This window comes from Ursus maritimus, unplaced genomic scaffold, assembly GCF_017311325.1.
Source record: "Ursus maritimus isolate PB19 unplaced genomic scaffold, ASM1731132v1 scaffold_16, whole genome shotgun sequence".
In the NCBI taxonomy this organism is placed as follows: domain Eukaryota; kingdom Metazoa; phylum Chordata; class Mammalia; order Carnivora; family Ursidae; genus Ursus; species Ursus maritimus.
This window is the reverse complement of record NW_024424008.1, coordinates 7,659,764-7,678,818: the sequence shown is the minus strand read 5'-3', so window position 1 is coordinate 7,678,818 and position 19,055 is coordinate 7,659,764. Positions and strand designations below refer to the sequence as shown.

The 19,055-nt window shown below is 58.9% G+C and overlaps 1 protein-coding gene across 3 annotated transcripts in view; it reads left to right on the top strand.

Moving 5' to 3' along the window:
* PDE2A (phosphodiesterase 2A) overlaps nt 1-14,359 on the top strand; it is a 92,355-nt gene extending 77,996 nt beyond the window's left edge. For all 3 annotated transcript variants that reach the window (XM_040630813.1, XM_040630811.1, XM_040630812.1), the window contains 24 exons: nt 224-377; nt 576-628; nt 828-902; nt 1,010-1,051; nt 1,595-1,663; nt 1,900-2,030; nt 4,668-4,779; nt 5,267-5,306; nt 5,445-5,508; nt 5,904-5,976; nt 6,124-6,301; nt 6,534-6,646; nt 7,328-7,405; nt 8,457-8,579; nt 9,105-9,175; nt 9,456-9,578; nt 9,924-10,011; nt 10,251-10,298; nt 11,326-11,400; nt 11,542-11,641; nt 11,892-12,004; nt 12,388-12,426; nt 12,562-12,668; nt 12,945-14,359. In XM_040630813.1, coding sequence (XP_040486747.1) covers nt 224-377; nt 576-628; nt 828-902; nt 1,010-1,051; nt 1,595-1,663; nt 1,900-2,030; nt 4,668-4,779; nt 5,267-5,306; nt 5,445-5,508; nt 5,904-5,976; nt 6,124-6,301; nt 6,534-6,646; nt 7,328-7,405; nt 8,457-8,579; nt 9,105-9,175; nt 9,456-9,578; nt 9,924-10,011; nt 10,251-10,298; nt 11,326-11,400; nt 11,542-11,641; nt 11,892-12,004; nt 12,388-12,426; nt 12,562-12,668; nt 12,945-13,155 — 2,280 coding nt within the window. In that variant the 3' untranslated portion in view covers nt 13,156-14,359. The remainder of the gene's footprint in view (nt 1-223; nt 378-575; nt 629-827; nt 903-1,009; nt 1,052-1,594; nt 1,664-1,899; nt 2,031-4,667; nt 4,780-5,266; nt 5,307-5,444; nt 5,509-5,903; nt 5,977-6,123; nt 6,302-6,533; nt 6,647-7,327; nt 7,406-8,456; nt 8,580-9,104; nt 9,176-9,455; nt 9,579-9,923; nt 10,012-10,250; nt 10,299-11,325; nt 11,401-11,541; nt 11,642-11,891; nt 12,005-12,387; nt 12,427-12,561; nt 12,669-12,944) is intronic.
* The last annotated feature ends 4,696 nt before the right edge of the window (nt 14,360-19,055 follow it).

Sequence of the window (19,055 nt, the reverse complement as noted above, 5' to 3'; positions counted from 1 at the left end):
CATGAGGCAGAGCCTGTCCTTAGCTGTTCGAGGACTGAAGGACGCTCCTGGGGCCGTAGGAGCCCACAGATGGGTGGAGCGCTAAGGGCTGAATCCTTTGGGACCGGGTGGGGGGAGGGGCACCGCAGGACGAGGGAATGGTTCGAGCAAAGGCGAAGGTCCCGAGGCGGCGAGCGCGGTACAGCTGGGGCGAGTGACTCGCTGACCGCTCGGCTTGCCCCAGACCCTGGTGGCCCTGCGAAGGGTGCAGGCCCTGCAGCAGCGCGAGCCCGACGCGGCCTCCGAAGCCGTCCAGAACCCCCCGGCGGAGGCGGCGGGAGACCAGAAGGGCGGCGTCGCGTACACCGACCAGGACCGGAAGATCCTGCAGCTGTGCGGTGAGGACCCGGCCGGGGCGGGGGCCCCGGGGCCGGGCAGGGTCTAACCTGGAAGGGACGGGCTCAAGGGGTGGGGCGCTCCCGGGATTGGGGGAGCCGGGCGGCAAGTGGAAGGGAGGTCTATGGGCCGGGCCGGCAGGTGGGGCACCCTTGGGGGAGTCTATGAGCCTTCTCTCTGACCCGCCCTCGCCACTGCAGGGGAACTCTACGACCTGGACGCCTCTTCCCTGCAGCTCAAAGTTCTCCAATACGTGAGTGCCCGTGCCTGCCCCCCACCCCGTTCCTCCAGGGACTCAGGTCCCCAAGAGCCCCCCTTCTCATTCAGATTCCGGCGCCCCGCCCCTCCCCTCCCCTCCTTCTACCTGAGGAGCCTCGAAGAGGAGAGAGGGTGGGGGGCTGGCGGTGGCCCCAGGTCCGTGGTCAGCCCCTCTCTTCATCCCCGCCTCTCAGCTGCAGCAGGAGACCCAGGCATCTCGCTGCTGCCTCCTGCTGGTGTCCGAGGACAACCTCCAGCTTTCCTGTAAGGTGAGGGCCCAGGTCCACTGTGGGGTGGAGGGGGGCAGGGGGCCCCCAGTGTCCGAGGGGAACAGCCTTGCCCATCCTTTAACCGGTCCCGCTGCTCTGCCCCTCAGGTCATTGGAGATAAAGTGCTGGAGGAGGAAACCAGCTTTCCGGTGAGTCCTTCATCCGTCCTCAGTGTTCGAGTTCGTGGGAGCAGTTAGGGCCAGCTAGGCGCTCCAGGGATCTGCCCAGAGAGACTGGGGTCTCTGCTAGAATCTCTTAGAATCTGACGGAATTATCTGGATCTCGGAATCTATTTAGAAATATTATGAGAGATCACAACCTCTCATGAACAGGATCCATTAGGAGAGATCTCTTACAATCTATAGAAGGGCTTACTTGGGACCAGTTCACTTCTGTTGTAATATTTCTGGATTTGGCTCTCTTGGAATCTGTTGAGATCAATGAGAGTATTTGGAGTTTGCTTTTCTCTCTTCTAATTAGGGAAGACCCTAATGTCATCCAAAGGGGATTCTGGTCAATAGCAGACCTTCCCTCCACCCCACCTTCCACCCCCACCCCCCAGTGTTGACTCTACCCACCATTTGGACTTACTGAAGAAGTTGCTGAAACTTCCAGACTTGGGAGGGTTGAGTCTGAGGTCGCCTGACGTTGGAGAGAGCTAGGCCCTGACTCAACCTCTCCTCACTCCCCAGTTGACGACAGGGCGCCTGGGCCGTGTGGTGGAAGATAAGAAGTCTATCCAGCTGAAAGATCTCACCTCTGTAAGCCATGGCCTGGCTGCACTGGGGGAGGAGGCAAAGGGACGGGGTCTCTGGGAGAAGGCAGCCTGGGAATGGGGGAGACAAGCCCCAGGGACTTTCTCTCAAGCCACCCCCGTGTGTGGTGCTTCCCATCCCGCAGGAGCCCCTTAGAACTGCCTGTTGCAGCGTGTGGTGGAGGGCTGGGGGGCGGAAGCGTGCCCCCCCTCTGTCCCGCCTGACACCCCTCCCCTTTGCAGGAGGACGTGCAACAGCTGCAAGGCATGTTGGGCTGTGAGCTGCAGGCCATGCTCTGCGTCCCTGTCATCAGCCGGGCCACTGACCAGGTGGTGGCCTTGGCCTGCGCCTTCAACAAGCTCGGAGGAGACTTGTGAGTCTTGGTGGGGTGACGCGGATAGGGAGATGGAGAGGCTGGGCAGGGCTCTGCTGGGGTAACAGTGGGGGAAGGGCACCAGGCAGGGGGTACTGTCCCGCCAGCAGTGGACCAAATGGTTTGTTGGTGCAAGAGACTCGGGGATTATGAAGGTGCTAGACCCTGGCAGCTACTGCTGGCTGAGACACAGGTCACTGGTGACTCTCCAGCACCCATCTTGGCTTGTTTAAAATCATGTTGATGTCCAAGTGAGTCCCCCTTCTCTTTGCCCACTCCCTCCAGTTTGGATTATCTACTCGTAGAGTACTGGCCTTTCCCCCACTTGCCATCACCCTCTTTTGGCACTCCTGCTGGGAACTGCCTGAGGGAGGGGTGGTGAGCTCTGGGATGGGTGAGCTCTCTGGGACCCACAGAGCATCACTGACACTGTGGACAGGGGCTACAGGGAAGAGGCTGGGGGGCTGGGCTAAGCTGAAGGACTTTAGAGATAAGGACAGGGCAGCTATAAGAATCATAGAAAACAGAGGTGTGGGCAGGGCAGAGTCAGGTAAAGAGGCTTAGGAAGCAATTCCCAAGAACTGAGGTCAGATTTGGGGTCTAGAAGTAGTATCGTAAATAGATTTCATGTCCTACTCCAACCCATTACTTGGTAGGAGCTGCCTGCAAAAGTGGGTTGAGACTGGAGATTAGCTGAGGGAGAAACAGTGTGGGGATTGCTGAGCCATGTCTGTCCTGGGTGCGGGCTCAGTATGTGAACAGCTGCCACAGCTGGTCCAGCGGTTTGTGCCTGAGTTGTACAGGCAGGGGAGGGGTGAGTCCTGAATCCAGGATGCGGAGGTCCTGACAAAATGCTTGGCCCCTGGGGCTCAAGCAAGCAGACTGGGCTTGAGGGCCTGGAGGTCCTGCACGCAGTGGACACTGGGGATGTTGGGACGACAGGGGTGTCTGAAGTCCAGGGACAGCGTCTGCAGGGGTGGGGCAGAGATCTGGGAGTCGAAGGCCCGAGTAGCCGGACCTGCCAGCGCAGAGCTCTGTAGGCAGGTGGCTAGGCCTGGGGAAATGAAGACGGGGCTGAAGCAGAACCCACCGAGGCAGGGAGGATGCGGGATCTGTGTCATCTGTGCTAGGCATCCTAGCGGTGGGAGCATTTACACCATTCAGTAAGTACACGTTGGGCACCTACTGTGTCCAGCCCTGCACTGGTCAGGGGGCCTCGGAGTGGCTCTTGGGGAGGGGAGTGCAGAGAGAGNGGGTTCAGCAGGGGCTGTGACCTCTGGCTGCTGGCTGAGGGACTGGGCTCTGAGATGGCCCTAGACCTGGAGGAGAGGTGGCATCAGAAGGGAAATGAGATGGGGCTTGGTGCCAGCTTTGTAGCCATCTCTGGGTCCCACGTATTTCAGGGAGTGAGTGCTGAATGAGTGCATGAGCCAACGTGGGGTTCAGCTCAGAGCAGTGACTGCAGACAGGCTGCCTGGAGCCCAGAGAACAGGGACGCCAGAGTCCCTTGAACTGGGAGTGTGAGGGGGCCGGTGGCCAGGCCAGACGTAGAGTACAGTTAAAACACTTAGCAAACACCTCCCATCTGTCTCTCTGGCACCAGCTCTGCACTGGGTGACACAGTCATGGTCCCTGCCTTCAAGATTTGAAGTTTATTTTCAGGGCCAAGAGGGAGGAGGGTGGGAAAGGTATTCTAGGCAGAGTGAACAGTGTGGGGAAAAGTGTGAAGGTGTGAAAGAGCCTGAGGTTTTCTCAGAATGTTGAGGATCTTAGTATGGCTTAGTGTGAGAGACACCCATAGATGAGGGGACAGAGGTGAGTGGGACCAGACTGAGGGGCCTCACATGCCATGCTAGGGAAGGTGGGGAGAGGACACAGGGTGGTGGGGACAGGGATCTAGACCCGAAACATCGGGAAGCCAGCATGGGTGGGGGATACCCTGGCAGAGCACTGAGACCAGCCAAAAAATGGCCAAGAGAAGGTCAAGATCTCGGAGACCCGCTCCTCCCCCTCACTCCCCAGGCCCCCACTTGGAGAGGCTAACCCATGTCCCTAGCACAGATCTTGCCCCAGCTTGGTCCATCCAGCCCCCCAAAACTCCCTGGCGACAAGTCATTTGGTGGCCAGGTTGAATGACCTCAGCAGGGCTGGGGGCTGTCTTGTCAGATGAGAGAGAGCTCTGTGAGTAAGATGGGCTCCTTCTCACAACCACAATGATTTATAGTGGCACCAAATCAGGGCCTGCAGAGTTGGGACGAGTAGGACAGTGACAGGAGCTGGACAGGACAGGGTAGCGCCACTGCCCCTCCCTGAGGCTGGTGGCCCCTGGGGAAGAGCAGGCGAATACCCAGCTCTGGCCTGGCAAGTCTCTAGTCTGACAGAGGAGACCCAGCCTCAGTCTGGATAAATCCGAAGTCAGTGGAAGGGGACATAGGTCTGGCTTCAAGAAACAATAGTTTGAGGAGGAAAGCACATTTTGGTCAGAGGAGGATTAGAGCCTTCCCCTCAGAAAGCCCCAGTCTAAGGGGGCAGCTGGCCCCAGCTGCCTGTGCCGCGAGCAGCCCCGGTAGAGGGGCGGGAGGGTTGGCTGATGCGTCTGCCCACTGCCTCTCCGGTGACCCCTGCCCCGTGCCCCAGGTTCACGGCCCAGGATGAGCGTGTGATCCAGCACTGCTTCCACTACACGAGTACGGTGCTCACCAGCACCCTGGCCTTCCAGAAGGAGCAGAAGCTCAAGTGTGAGTGCCAGGTGAGTCACCTACTATGAGCCTCTCTTGGGGACGAAGTCACCCAGCTCTCAGCCCCAGAGCATCACCCGTCAAGGAAAAGCCCCCGTCTTTCTGGACTGATGACAGGAAGGTTACCTCCCTAGTAGTGCCCTGGAGGCTCCTTCAAGAGGGAGGTCCTGGTTCCTCGCGCAGCGCCACTGGCTGCAGGCACTGTGCGCCGTCGTCCTCTAGTGTTCAACTTGGGTACTACAGCAACATCTGGGCAGCAGGAGCCCGAGGTGAAGGAGCATCTGAGACTCCAGATTACCCGGCACCTTCACTGGGGCTACCGTTCCCACTCCTTCACTAGGTAGCCAAGTGATACAGTTAGACTCTGCCAGTCCCCAGCCTGACCAGAGAGCCCTAGAGGAGGAATGAGAAGACCCGGGAGCCATTGGAGGCAGGGGACGGGAGAGGGGGAGTCCTCTGTAAAGGCAACCCGTATGGTCTTCGTTCTCTCCATTCCAGGCTCTTCTCCAAGTGGCAAAGAACCTCTTCACTCACCTGGGTGAGTGAACTGTCCTCCTCCGTGCCTGGCTGTGGGGTGGGAGTGGGGACGGGCGTTTTGGGGAGGAGAGGTGGGAGGGCTTGGTCCCGGCACCCTAGGGTGCTCTCACACGGCCCTCCACGCTGCTCCCACCCACAGATGATGTCTCTGTCCTGCTCCAGGAGATCATCACAGAGGCCCGAAACCTCAGCAATGCTGAGATGTAAGCGAACCTACCTCAGGGTGGGGCGAGAGAGGCCCCAGTCCTCAGTCCTCATCCTTTCTTCCCTTTCCCTCTGTTCTCCCCTCCATTGCCTTCTTGTGGGAGCCCGTCATGTTTTGTGTGATCCTTTATTTCATGCCTGTGCCCCTCACTAGTAACGTCCAGTGACAGCAGGGGCGGGGCTCGCTTTGCTGGCCCTGGGTCCCCAGCTCCTAACACAGTCCCTGACACACAGCAGGCAGTACAAGGGGAAAAAATCATTGGGATGAAGTAATGTCTGGAGTCAGCCCGCCCTCCAGAGGTTCTCATAACGGAGCTCTGGGCTTTGCCCTAAGTCGTTGGGGTGGTCCGAGAGGGGTGTCAGGGCCCTGTGGACCAAGGCTGTCTCCCCACAGCTGCTCCGTGTTCCTGCTGGATCAGAATGAGCTGGTGGCCAAGGTGTTCGACGGGGGTGTGGTGGATGACGAGGTGAGGCACGGACGCGCGGAGGGCGCGTGTGCCCGTAGTCCTGGGGGCCGGGGGTCCGCAGGGTGGCCGGGGAGCTGGCGGGGCAGTCGAGGGTGCTCTCTGCGGCCGGCCGCTGACTTCCTCCCTACTCCATCACCGCCCTGGCAGAGCTACGAGATCCGCATCCCGGCTGACCAGGGAATTGCGGGCCACGTGGCAACCACCGGCCAGATCCTGAACATCCCGGACGCGTACGCGCACCCGCTTTTCTACCGCGGCGTGGACGACAGCACCGGCTTCCGCACGCGCAACATCCTCTGCTTCCCCATCAAGAACGAGAACCAGGGTGCGAGCTCTGGGCGGCTCCGGGAAGGGGGGGGTGGGCCGGGGGCGGGGCCTGAGCAGGATGGGGCGGAGCCGAGCGGAGGGTCGGCGACCCTTCCCCACCGCCCTAGCGTCCCGGAGCAGAAAGGCCGCAGGGATTATCCTGGCCGGGAGGTCCCTTGAGGACACCCTGGGAGCGCAGACGCCGCGGGACACACCCACCGGCCGGTCTTAGCCCCTCTCCCGGTCCCCAGAGGTCATCGGCGTGGCCGAGCTGGTGAACAAGATTAACGGACCATGGTTCAGCAAGTTCGACGAGGACTTGGCGACAGCCTTCTCCATCTACTGTGGCATCAGCATAGCCCATGTGAGTGGGGACGGGGCGGGGCCGGCGCAGGACCCTCTGTTCTCCTCTCCACATTGACCCTGTCCAGACCGGTCCGTGACTCAGAGCTCTGCTGCTGGGTCACTGTACAGCCTACAGTACCTGCTGGTCACCTCTGGCCTCAGTTTCCCATCTGAAAATTGGGGATACCATTTACTGTCTTGTCCCGTTAGCCTCCTAGGATCAGAGAAAACTCCAGCTGTCATTATTGCCTACCCTCTTCCCAAAGCAACCTCAACCCAAGTCCCTGGTCCTCTTCTTTTAGGGAAATGTTGGGTCTCATTGTCCAGAGTTGGCAGCTCTGACTCGGGGAATCCAACCACTAGGTTCCTATGATGAATACACCTGAGGCTCTCCCACTTCCTTGCTTCTCTTTCCTGCTATGGGACGCAGGCTCCATGACTGAAGACTGGGGCAGGCTCAGGACGGGGTGCCAACTGCCAGATCAAATGCCAAGAGGACCTGGGGAGGAGGAGCAAGGGGAGGGAGGTTTGAGGGAAAGTCGGAGGGGGCTCCCGACTCTGGGCTGGAGCTTGAAGCCTCGGACTAGGGCCAGCATGGGACAGGAAGGGGGGTTCTGTCTGACCCCTCTATCCCTGTCCTGGGCATTCCGAGATTCCACAGCCGTGTTGCTCGTGCCCCATCTTTCCCTCTCTCCGCTAGTCCCTCCTGTACAAGAAGGTGAACGAGGCCCAGTACCGCAGCCACCTGGCCAACGAGATGATGATGTACCACATGAAGGTAAGGCCCCCCCGGGATTCTGTCCTCCTCGGGCCCCCGGGGCCCTGCAGCCCACCTGTTTCTTCCCTGCCTCCCAGTCCTCAGGGGCCCAGGACCAGCCTGGGTTTTCTTTTTTCTTTTTCTTTTTTTTTTTATTTATTTATTCAACAGAGATAGAGACAGCCAGTGAGAGAGGGAACACAAGCAGGGGGAGTGGGAGAGGAAGAAGCAGGCTCATAGCAGAGGAGCCTGATGTGGGGCTCGATCCCATAACGCCGGGATCACGCCCTGAGCCGAAGGCAGACGCTTAACCACTGTGCCACCCAGGCGCCCCAGCCTGGGTTTTCTGATTGTCCTCTCTTGAATAAGAAGAGAGACCCAGAGCAATGCCTGGCCTCCTGTTCTCCTGCTCTCCTTCAGGGCGGCCTCTTCCAAGCAGTTTCTGGTGCGGCCCCGAGGCTGGCAGCGGGACCCAGCCCAGGGAAGAACTTGGTTCAGCAGGGTGTGCCCCACGTCCGGGAATAACTCCCACCTTGAAAATTACTGAAGGCCAGGAAGCTCCCCCAGGGCCCTCGCACAGCTCCCCTAGGTCCAGTGGTCGTGCAGCCTTCCGCAGTCGGCTGATATTCTGTCTCATTCCCAGACTCTGTTTCAGAAAAACTGTCCCGGGCTTTAGTTCAGAGTGTGTGGTGGTCATTTTCTTCTCGCCTGTGTCCAAATCAAAGGGTCCCAGACTTTGTGGATAGGGTCAAAGCTGTGGCCGGAAGGATTGAGGTTAGACTCTGGGACGTTCCCCCTGAAAGAAGGAACCCTCGAGGGAGTGTCTGTGAAAGGCTGGCATCGTCTGGGGGTATCGTGAAGGGGCGTTCTCTGTCTTTGCCAAGGATAGGCTGTTACAGATGAGGGTTCTCGCAGGCAAGGAATCACAGTAGGTGGGCTGGACAACAGTGACCTCCTGCCCAGTGAGGGTGCACTCTGTGGGGGGGTCCCCCCTCCCACTGTGGGATTTGGGGGATGAGGACACTGGATGGGGGTGGAGGCCATCTTCTAACACCCCGATGGTCCCCTCTAGGTCTCTGATGATGAATACACCAAACTCCTCCATGACGGAATCCAGCCTGTGGCTGCCATTGATTCCAACTTTGCCAGTTTCACCTACACCCCTCGCTCCCTGCCCGAGGATGACACTTCCATGGTGAGCTGGCCCTCCCCCATTTGACTGCAAGAGACGAAGGGTGTGCAGCCAGAGATTTAAGTTAGGTGTTGACAGGAACTTCCTGGCCAGACAGTCATCACCAAAACCTCGAGAGCGTCTCTCAGAGATGGAGTGGGCGTGTGGTCTGCCAGCATGGGCCACAGGGCCTGCCCAGGGCTCAGGGGCTGGACTGGATGATCACCACGGGCCGCTCCAGAACCAACGATGCCCAGGGCATGTGGCCTCAGGGTTGGCACCTCCCTCCCTGATTTTCTAAGATTTTGTGTGAGCTTGGTTCCAAGAGTTCTTAGATCCTGTTCTTGAAAGTTCATGGCTCCAAGAATGCTTGGCTCTACCATTTTATGGTTCTTTAGGTTTGGTGGTTTTGTTTTTTTTTTAATGGTTTTCTGGTTTAGATCTAAAGTTCTAAGATTCTGAAATTTTGGAAGCTTCAAGAAAGGCCAAGGCAGGGGAGCCCTTTCAAAACTGACAGTCCCTCTGATCCCTCCCTTCTGCTCTCTCCAGGCCATTCTGAGCATGCTGCAGGACATGAATTTCATCAACAACTACAAGATCGACTGCCCGACTCTGGCCCGGTGCGCGCCCCAGCCCTCTCCTCCACGTGCAGGCAGCCCCAGGCTTTGCCTCCCTCTGTCCTGCACTCTCACATCCATTGCCCCGAGCTCTGGGAAGGGGTCTCTGTAGATGACTAGGAGTGGCCCGGTCTGCGGGAGTGGGGAAGATCCCTGAGTGAGAGGCAAGTCCCAGACCCTGGGACCACGAGTAAAGGAAAGGAACGGGGCAAGGCAGAGCCTGAAGGTCTTGCTGGAGGAGGAGAGCCTGAGGCCCCTCTGCTGCCCTCTCCCCTCCCCCCAGGTTCTGTTTGATGGTGAAGAAGGGCTACCGGGACCCCCCCTACCACAACTGGATGCACGCGTTTTCCGTCTCCCACTTCTGCTACCTGCTCTACAAGAATCTGGAGCTCTCCAACTACCTCGAGTGAGTGGCTGCCCCGGCCCCGGTCTGGTGGCGGCTAGAGTCCCCTTCTTCGGGCTAGGGAGGCACGCCAGTGGGGCGGGTACTCGACATGCGCCGCCTCCTGGGAGCCTCCTAACAGTGTCATGAGGAAGGTTGCATAGCCCCATTTTCTGGGTGGGACCTGCTCACGGTCACATGCCCCTGGAGCAGTGAGCCTGTCAAACTCCAAACCAGGGCTGCTTTCCAGGAGGGGGACCCAGGTGTCCCGAGCTCCTGTCCGGTGGCTCCTGGACATCTCATGCAGCCGTTCTTGTTCTGGACATGTGGGAGGGGCTGAGCTCCCTCTCCCCTCTGTCTCCCAACCAGGGACATCGAGATCTTCGCCTTGTTTATTTCCTGCATGTGCCATGACCTGGACCACAGAGGCACAAACAACTCCTTCCAGGTGGCCTCGGTGAGACTCTGCCCTCCTCGCAGTGGGCACCCTCCCCGGGGCATCTGGGAGTCTCACCCCTCTGGCCTGAGGAGAGGTGGGAGCTGGTTTAGAGCTGGCAGAGGCTCTCTGCGGCTTTGCATGGGCTCTAAGATGGGAGAGTGGTGAGGGGTGGGGAGGACAGGGCAATGCCTAGCCTGATACGGCAGGCACTTACATCTGGACATGAGGAGTGATGGAGGTTTCCCGGGCTTTTCCAGAAATCTGTGCTGGCTGCGCTCTACAGCTCCGAGGGTTCCGTCATGGAGGTACCACCATTCTACCCCAGATCCCTGTACCCATCATCCTGTTAAGGCGGGTGACTTTCATAGTTAGACTGTGACCCCGCCCCTCCCATCCCCAAGCCCTGCTCTCCAGACAGGCCCCGAGGGCTGTAGCCACCCCCGCCCAGGGCATGTCTGGCTCCTTTCGCTGGCTGGGCTTGGAGCGTTGCCGGTGCGGATGGGCGTGTGAGTCAGCCTGCAGGTTCTGCCCGAGCCCAGGTTTGCACAGGGAGGCCTCGTATTTAGCATGTTTCTCTACGCGTATCCGGGAGTGCCCGGTACAGCCTCCACCCCACCAGGCCTAGGATGGCTCTGCCCCATCACACCCAGTTTCGCCTTAGGTTGTCTGGATTGGGCCTCTCCACCCCCAGATCGAAGGGGGCAGGGACGAAATCTGAGACATTTCTGAATTCCTTGCACTTGGCACAGGGCTTGGCACAGAGTAGAAACCAAACTTGCAAGGTCACCTTGCCCCACGCTGCCCCCCACAACACCCCTCTGGAGCCTGCCCCTGCTGTCATGCCCCCGGGACACCAGGGGCTCCCTCCCTCCCAGGAGGCCGCCTGGCAGCCCTGCTTCTGCCCTCTGTGCTCTGGGCTAAGCCTGCTCCTCTGAGTGACAGCCCATCAGCGTCTGGAGACAGGGGCCTTGCCCTCGCCTCATCACTGCCTTTCTTTGTCAGCAAACAAATGTTTGCTGCATGAATTAGTGTCTAGGACTCCGAGGGATCATTTCAGAATCGTTCCACTTTGAGAGGCTCAGAGCTTGCCTCACTGTGTCCCTCCATGTGACAGCTGAGGGATCTGAGGCTCAGGGCCTGCAGGGACTTTCCCAGGGTCACGCAGAGGGCCGAAGCAGAGCCCAGAAAGGGAACGAGGTCCCCAGACTCCCTGTGTCTGTCTGCTCTGCTCACCTTGGGGGTGGGGCTGTACCAGGCCTGCTCCCTCCCTTGGGGTCGGGGTGAGCACCACCCCCCGTCCCCGCTGGGCTCCCATCATTCCTCTCTCCCCAGAGACACCACTTCGCTCAGGCCATCGCAATCCTCAACACCCACGGTTGCAACATCTTCGACCACTTTTCCCGGAAGGTGATGGGGCCAGGGATGGGGGTGAGGGAGTGGGAGCCCCGAGGTGGCCTGAGGCAGGAGAAGGAGCTGAGGGAGTGGGTGGGGGTGTCCGGCAGGAGGCCTTGACACCTCCCACTCCCCCTCCCCCCCATCCTGGCCCAGGACTATCAGCGTATGCTGGACCTGATGCGGGACATCATCTTGGCCACCGACCTGGCCCATCACCTCCGCATCTTCAAAGACCTCCAGAAGATGGCTGAAGGTGCCTGCTTTTAGCCCCCGGCCTCGGGGTTGGGGAAAGACCACGAAGAGGGTGGTGTGCCTGGACAGCAGCCCCAGGGGTTTAGACCCACCCCCTCCGGCATCGAGCCACCAGAGCCAGGCAGATCCAGCCCCAGCCCTTTGGTTTCCATCCAGGGTGCTGGATTTCCTGGACCTCGTGGGGAGGGCCCTGGAGGCCTTGCCCTCAGAGACAGGGGACTGGGCCCTTGACCCCGCCCTCTTCCCAACAGTGGGTTATGACCGAACCAACAAGCAGCACCACAGCCTCCTCCTCTGCCTCCTTATGACCTCCTGTGACCTCTCCGACCAGACCAAGGGCTGGAAGACTACCAGGAAGATCGCAGTAAGTGCGGCCGCTCCCTGCGGACGTGCAGGCTGCACACCCCGCCCCGTTCTGTGTGGCTCCTGCAGCCCCAACACCCTCTCTGGGCCGAGCTCAGCCTGGCTCAGTTTTGGGGAGACAGAAACCTCGACCACTTCAGGGCACCAGATGCGGAGATTCAGAGAGGGGCATGGACTCACAGGGTGTCACACAGCAAGTCAGCGGCTGGTAGAAGGGGGGTCATAACTCAGCCACTCCTTCCCATCTGGGGCCATCCCCCTGCCAAACTGGGCCTGAGGTGGGGGCTGAGGGATGCCTTGGTTTGCCGTCTTGGGACCGAGCAGTAGAGGAACTAGACGGACGGATCCCACGCACAGAAGGTGACGAGAGTGTTGGCCTTTCAGGAGCTGATCTACAAAGAGTTCTTCTCCCAGGGAGACTTGGTATGTGGGGAGTGATCTCGGGTGTCCAGGTGGCGGGGAGGGTCCCTGGCCTGGGGCTGGGAAGGGCTGGGTTAGTTTCGTCCTGGTGCCTGACAGAGGGAGAAGGGGCCAGGCCTGACCGCTTGCTGCCTGCAGGAGAAGGCCATGGGCAACAGGCCGATGGAGATGATGGACCGGGAGAAGGCCTATATCCCCGAGCTGCAGATCAGCTTTATGGAACACATCGCAATGCCCATCTACAAGTGAGAGAGCTCGGGGGCCTCCTGGGGGGATGGGGCCGGCTGTGGCAGACATGGGTGCTGGGCTGGCCTGCCCAGCTCCAGCTGACCCACCCCGCAGCCTCTAGGCCCGGCCGTCTCCCACTGGCCTGTAAACGGGGCCTTCGCTTCATGCTCTCCTTGAGCGTCCAGTCCTGTGCCTCACAGTCTGGTGCTAGTTCTACCTGCTGTATAGTCCGAATCTCCCTTGCTACTCGCAGTCTGGCTTCTGACCCTATCCCTGCGCCCTTGCACCCCCAGGCTGCTGCAGGACCTGTTTCCGAAGGCGGCGGAGCTGTACGAACGCGTGGCCTCTAACCGTGAGCACTGGACCAAGGTGTCTCACAAGTTCACCATCCGCGGCCTCCCGAGCAACAATTCACTGGACTTCCTGGACGAGGAGTACGAGGTGCCTGAGCTGGATGGCACTGGGGCCCCCGTCAATGGCTGTTGCAGCCTTGATGCTGAATGAGCCCCTCCCCGGGACCCTTCTCTGCCCAGGCCTCTTCTTAACAGCCCTCCACTGGCCTGGCCCTGGTGCCCTGGGACCAGAGCCACAGGTCCTAGGTTCTAATCCAGGACTTACCGTGTGACCCTGGGCAAGTACCGGCCTTCCCGGGCCTCAGTTTTCTTGTCTGTATAATGGAAGCAAGACTTCCAACCTCACCAAGACTTTGTCATTTGTCCTCGGAGAGCACAGGGGTGACTGATGAGCAGTGGGCCCTGCTCTGCACCCCTGACCACATCTTGGCAAGTCCTCCTCAGCCACTCCTTCTTCTGAGGCAGTCTGGATGCTTTCTCCTGGGCCCCATTCCTGCCCGACCAGATCTGGCCCTCTTCCTTCTTCCAGGGCCCTCCTGCAAGGAGAAGGTGGGACATCTCAATGAGCAGAGAGTGGGTCTTAGAAACAGTCATTAGCTCTGCTGGATAACTAGAAATAGCCATGAGGCCGAAGGTGCCCCTTAGGGTCCCCACTATGCTTACGGTAGGCATTGGAGCCTGGGGAGCGGCAGGGACCCCACACGGAAGCTGCCAGAGGGCCGGCCCAGTGCTCCGGGCAGAGGGGGCTCAGGAAGAGCACAGGATGGGAATGGTGGGCAGGAAGGGTCCTGGGGCTGGAAGACAGGTGCCAGGTGAGTCAGTGCTTCCTCATGGCTGTGTGACCCTGGGCAAGTGACTGCCCCTATTTGGGTGAGACAGGAGAGTGAGACAATCCCTTTTCTAAGACCCCTTTTAGATCAAAGTCCCTTGGCTCTGTGGAGTCCCAGGAGAAGCCGTGGAATGTCCCTGCCACCCTAGGGCAGAGAGCCAACCCTGAATCCTTCAGGGGCCCCCTGAGTGTCCCCCCTCTTAGCCCAAGTCCCTTCCCCATCCCTGCAGCCAGAGGGCTGCCTCAGCCCTAGCAGGGCTTCTATCTTCTTCAAGGCCATATCTACCCGTGCCCGGGGCTTGGGAGACCCCCATAGGGCCGGGCCTCTTGGGTCAGCCCGGCTGCTGGCTTCTCCCTTCTCTGTGTTGTTCTGTATGTGTTGTGGGGTGGGGGGAGGGGGGCCACCTGCCTTACCTATTCTGAGTTGCCTTTAGAGAGATGCGTTTTTCTAGGATTCTGTGCAACTGTTGTATATGGTCCCGTGGGCTGACCGCTTTGTACATGAGAATAAATCTATTTCTTTCTACCAACCCTCTCCCATGGGGCTATTTCCAGATATTGTGCATGGGGATGGGACAAACAGAATTGGGGTCAGCAAATGCTCTTCAGAACTCCTTGGCTACCGGAGCCCCCACCCCTTGTGCCTAGCTCCTCTTCTAGGAGAATCACAGACTTGTCAGGGTACCCCTGGATCAGCCCCCCACCAGACTGTAGGGGCTTAGAGGTGGATGGTAGATGAGGAGGCCTGGGCATGGAGCAGTGAGAGGACATGTTGGCTGGCAGAGATTGTGGACTGGAAAGAAAGAATTGAGGGACTGAAGCAATCAAGGAGACTGCCTGGAGGAGGCAGCCTAGAGCTCCTCCTAAACCCTCTGTCTGTTGGCCTACTGGTCATGAGTGCCCATACAGCCAGAGCCTAGGCCTCTGAACCCCTCCTGGCCTACCCTATCTGTGTCCCCATAAGTCCTGCCAAAGGAGTATCCCTGAGTCTGACTCTACACCGGATGCAGCCCAAGTTGTGTCTGTGGACTTAGTTCCCTGCTTTTCTGGTTGTGAGAGTGTTTGCCTCTGCACACCAGAGAGAGGCAGACCCCAGACTGGACCATCACGAGGCCCTGACAGGTAAAATCTCTAGACCCTGCCCCTCTCTTGCCTACACTCTCTCTCCCCCCATCTCCTCTCCTGTTCATCTCTTCCAGATCAGTAAAGCTTGACATATTAAGTGCTAAATACTGGGATTCCCTTTCCTAGGAGAAGGAGGGCTGGGAAGAGACAGGGCCATCCTGTGACCACTGGCAGTGCCGTGAGTGCCAGCCTTTGGGACCCCAGAGCCTATCGGTTTCTCATGGCTTGCTACCTGCTCTTCTGGGCCAAATGGTTTCAGGGTACCTAGCCTTCCCTTAGGAGCTTGGAGTCCAGCCCCCTCCCCTGCCCAGCCCCTGCTTTGGGCTCCGCTAGTCTGTCCCTGTCCTCTCCCAGCACAGGACCCAGGCTGACCAGTGGGCCCCCAGGCAGGGGCAGGTCAGTGCCCGAGAGGGCCCCCGGCTGACAGGGGCTGGCTATTCTAACCACGTGCAGCTGACCCCAGCATCCGTGTATCAGTGTGGGTTGACACAGGCGCTTCTCTGCCTGTGATTCCCCTCCCCCCAACCTTGAATGTGTGTACATGGCCCTCTTCTACCAGCTTTTGGACAAAGGGAAAGCACAGCCTGTGTACACACTGCAGGGACCTCACTTCCCTCCCCCCCGCCCCCGCATCTGTTGTTTGTCCCCAGCTCAACCTTCCCTTGAGAACATTTAATCCCATTTGAGGCCCATGCTGTGACACAGCCCTCCTTGCCACCCAATTGAGTGAACAACTCACAAATATCTCCTCGTGCATGCAGGACCCTGTGCTGAGGTCCAGAGCTAACTGTCCTTGTCCCTGGTCTGGAGGGTCTAACAGCCTGGCCGGGGAGATGTGGTCATAGGACATGACAACCCTATGGCAGCCCTATGGGATTCTTGGCCATGGGGCTCCAGGCAGGGTCACGACCCGGAGAGGAAAGGCAGTGAGGTCTGGAAGATGAGCAGGTATTGTTCTCCTGTGAGCAAAAGGGGACAGGTGCTCCTGGTAGAAGGAACTGCTCATACAAAGGCACACAGGGAATGATGAGACAGAGGGAAGATATGCCAGACCAGGGAGGGCCTTGAATGCCAGGCTGGGAAGTTCGGTTTTACTTCGGACGCAGTGGGGAGCCAGGGAAAGTTTTCAGTAGAGGAGTGACTTGGACCTGGATTTTAGAAAGATCCTGCTGGGAAGCAGAGAAAGGACTGCAGGATTGAGATGGGGCAGGGATCCTTCCAGAGCTAATGCTGGGTGCCCTGTGCTGGCCGCAGGAGGGAGGGAGGAATTCAAGACATGTTGGATTGGCAGAACCTGATGACCAATTAGATGGAGGTGAGGGCAGAGGGAGGCCTGGGAGGTGGCCTGGAAGGTGGGTCCACGTGGCCGCATGAACTACCCCAGGTGGCTGCTCAGTGCTACTCACACGGGCAGGGCGGCCAGTGTGGGGTGGCCCTCTGGCAGGAGGTGAGCTCGTGGGAAGGCGGGCGGGGCAGCTGTTTGGGGTGGCGGGGGGCGGGGTGGCAGGATACAGGGGAAGACAGGTAGGAGGAGTCTCTGCCCTGCTTTCACCAGGCGGCTCTCACCAGATCTGAGAACCGTAGGCTGGCCCCATGGCTTCTTGTAGCTGCCCAGCCCTCCCAGCTTAATAGTTTCATTTTACATAAAACCTTACTATGATTCGGTGGAGTAGATACCATTATCTCATTCCGTAGCCAAGCAGTTTGAGGCTAAGGGAGGTTAACTAACCTGCCAAGCTTGAGATGTGAGCCCCGCCTGCCTGACTCCCCTCCAATGGCTCTTTCTCTGCAAAAGACAGAGGAGATTCAGGAGGGCAGAGTCTCTGTCTGTCTCTGCAGGACCGTGGTGGGGGACGGGGGTGGTGAGCAAGTGGGGTTGGAGCCCCAGAGAAGGATCTGGGATCAGTTTTGCTTCTGTATTGCAGAGGCCGAGGGGCGAGAGAAGAGGTGGGTGGCCTGTAGTGCAGCTCACGGCCACCAGGGGGCACGCAACCCTCGCTCGCCTCACCTCCTCAGGTCTAAGACAGGTGTTGGGGGGTTGTGGGGGCTAACCTCACTCCCATCCGCTCACATACGCTCCTCTCATATACACACAGACACGTTTGCACACCCTCTCTCTCCCACTCTCTCTCTCTCCTTCACACACACACACACACACACACACACACACACACACACACAGACTCACATGCTCATTCTACTGGCAGACACACTCTTCAGGCTGACTTTACAGTCTACATGGGGTACACTCTACAGACTCCATAGGGAAAATGGGAAATGTTTTTTGGGGTTCTCTAGCCCCTTTAGCTGCTCTCTGAACAGGACTGAGGTCCGCCAGTCTTACCCGAGTGAGACCCCATGTCTGGGGTGTGTCTGCCTGCTGAGTGGCCTCCCTCTGTGGAACGATCCCTGGGGAGGCAGGACCAGCCTTGTGATCAGGGGTGGGTGGAACCCCTCCTCTGGGCATAGAATAACTAGGAGACAGCACTGTGAGGCCTGGTCCTGGGCTGATGAAGCTGGAGAGGCAGAGCAGGAGCTGGGATGTGCAGGGACCTCGGGAGGAGGCTGGGCTCAGGGGTCTTGACATTTGGATGGAGGACTGGGACAGGAGGTGAGGGCACTGCAGACAGGCCAGGAGAGCAGGCTGGGTAGTGGGGAGGTGTAGGGTCTGTGCCCATGGCCTCAGCCTTCCCTCACTGCTCAGCATCCCAGGGCTGTCTCCTTGAGACCGGGTAGGTGGGACCTGGAGGTGGGGCGTGCAAGCCAGCCAAAGGTGCCATGAGGTGGCCCAACAGAAGGGGCATGCCGCGGGAGGACAGCAGGGAGGTGCTATTTTCTTAGCCTCAGCTGCAGTGTCCTGGAAGGGCCCCGAGCAGGGAGGTGAAAGGGTTAGAGGCCTGCTCTGAGCAGGACCTGAGCCCCACAGCAGCAGGGCAGCCATGCATCCAAGCTAGACTCTGGACAGTGCCTGGGAAGAGAAAAGAGAGTGGGTTGATGGGGGAGGAGGGAATGAGAGGAGAGGGGAGAAGGAGGCAGCATGGCTGGTTTGGGGAGGATCAAGAATGTCAGGGGAGGCCTCCTATCTGACCGAAATTCACACTGCTGGGTTCTGTCTCCTGAAACACAAAGCAAGAGTTGTCACCACACACCTGATCCCTCCAGGACTTTCTTTTCTCTCCTGGCAGGATGAGCACTCAGATTCTCCCTCACTGGTCTCAGTTTTCCTGTCTGCAAACCGGGATGATGAGGCCCCTCTGGAAGGCGTCAGGATACAGGAGGGTGTGTGTTGGGAGGGAAGCCGCTCCGCCCCTACGGAGCTGTGTGGGAATGAAATCTGCATATAGATGCCATGACCAGACTGTTCTCTGAGAGCTGACTAGGATAGGTCCGTACAGGACGCAGCGTACACCATCAAGTTGGAAGATTGGCGGGACAGGTGTGAGAATGGGGGGTGTTGCCATTCCTGCCAAGATGGCTGCCTCTCTCCATTCCTCAGTCATTCCTGCAGAAACCATAGAACTGAGCAAGGAGTGTGGAATTCTGGGAACTAATAATTCTGGATGAGTGGGGGAGAGAGCAAAGTGAGAAGCTGGGGTGCAGGAAAGCACTTGCCTCACCCCATGTTGCCTTGGACAGTCAACCATTGTCCCCTCACCTCTGCACAAACTCCTGGTGCTTCTGTACCCCCTTTGAGCAGTGGCTGGAGGAAAAGAACAACCTCTTAATTGGGAGGCTCTCCCAAGGATGGGTGGGAATTGTTGTCCCCTTTAGAGACTAGGGAAACTAAGGCCCAGAAGCTTAGTTGGCAGCAACCTTCCTCAGAGCAAAAGTTGCTTCTAGAGCATCCCCAGGGTCAGATGAGGAAATCGAGCCTCAGAAAGGACAGGGAGCTCTAAGATCATACAAGATACAGAGACAGAGCAGGCTGAGTATCAGCTCCCATTGCCTGGCCGGAGGTTCTCACCCCTGTCCCGGGGAGGGCAGTCTTTGCTTCCTTGAGCCACCAACGTCAGGCCTCACGTCGGCCCCACCCAGCAGACCCGGCCCGGTGAGCTGGTTTGTTCCTCCCACATCCCAGCGCCCCTACCTCTGCCTAG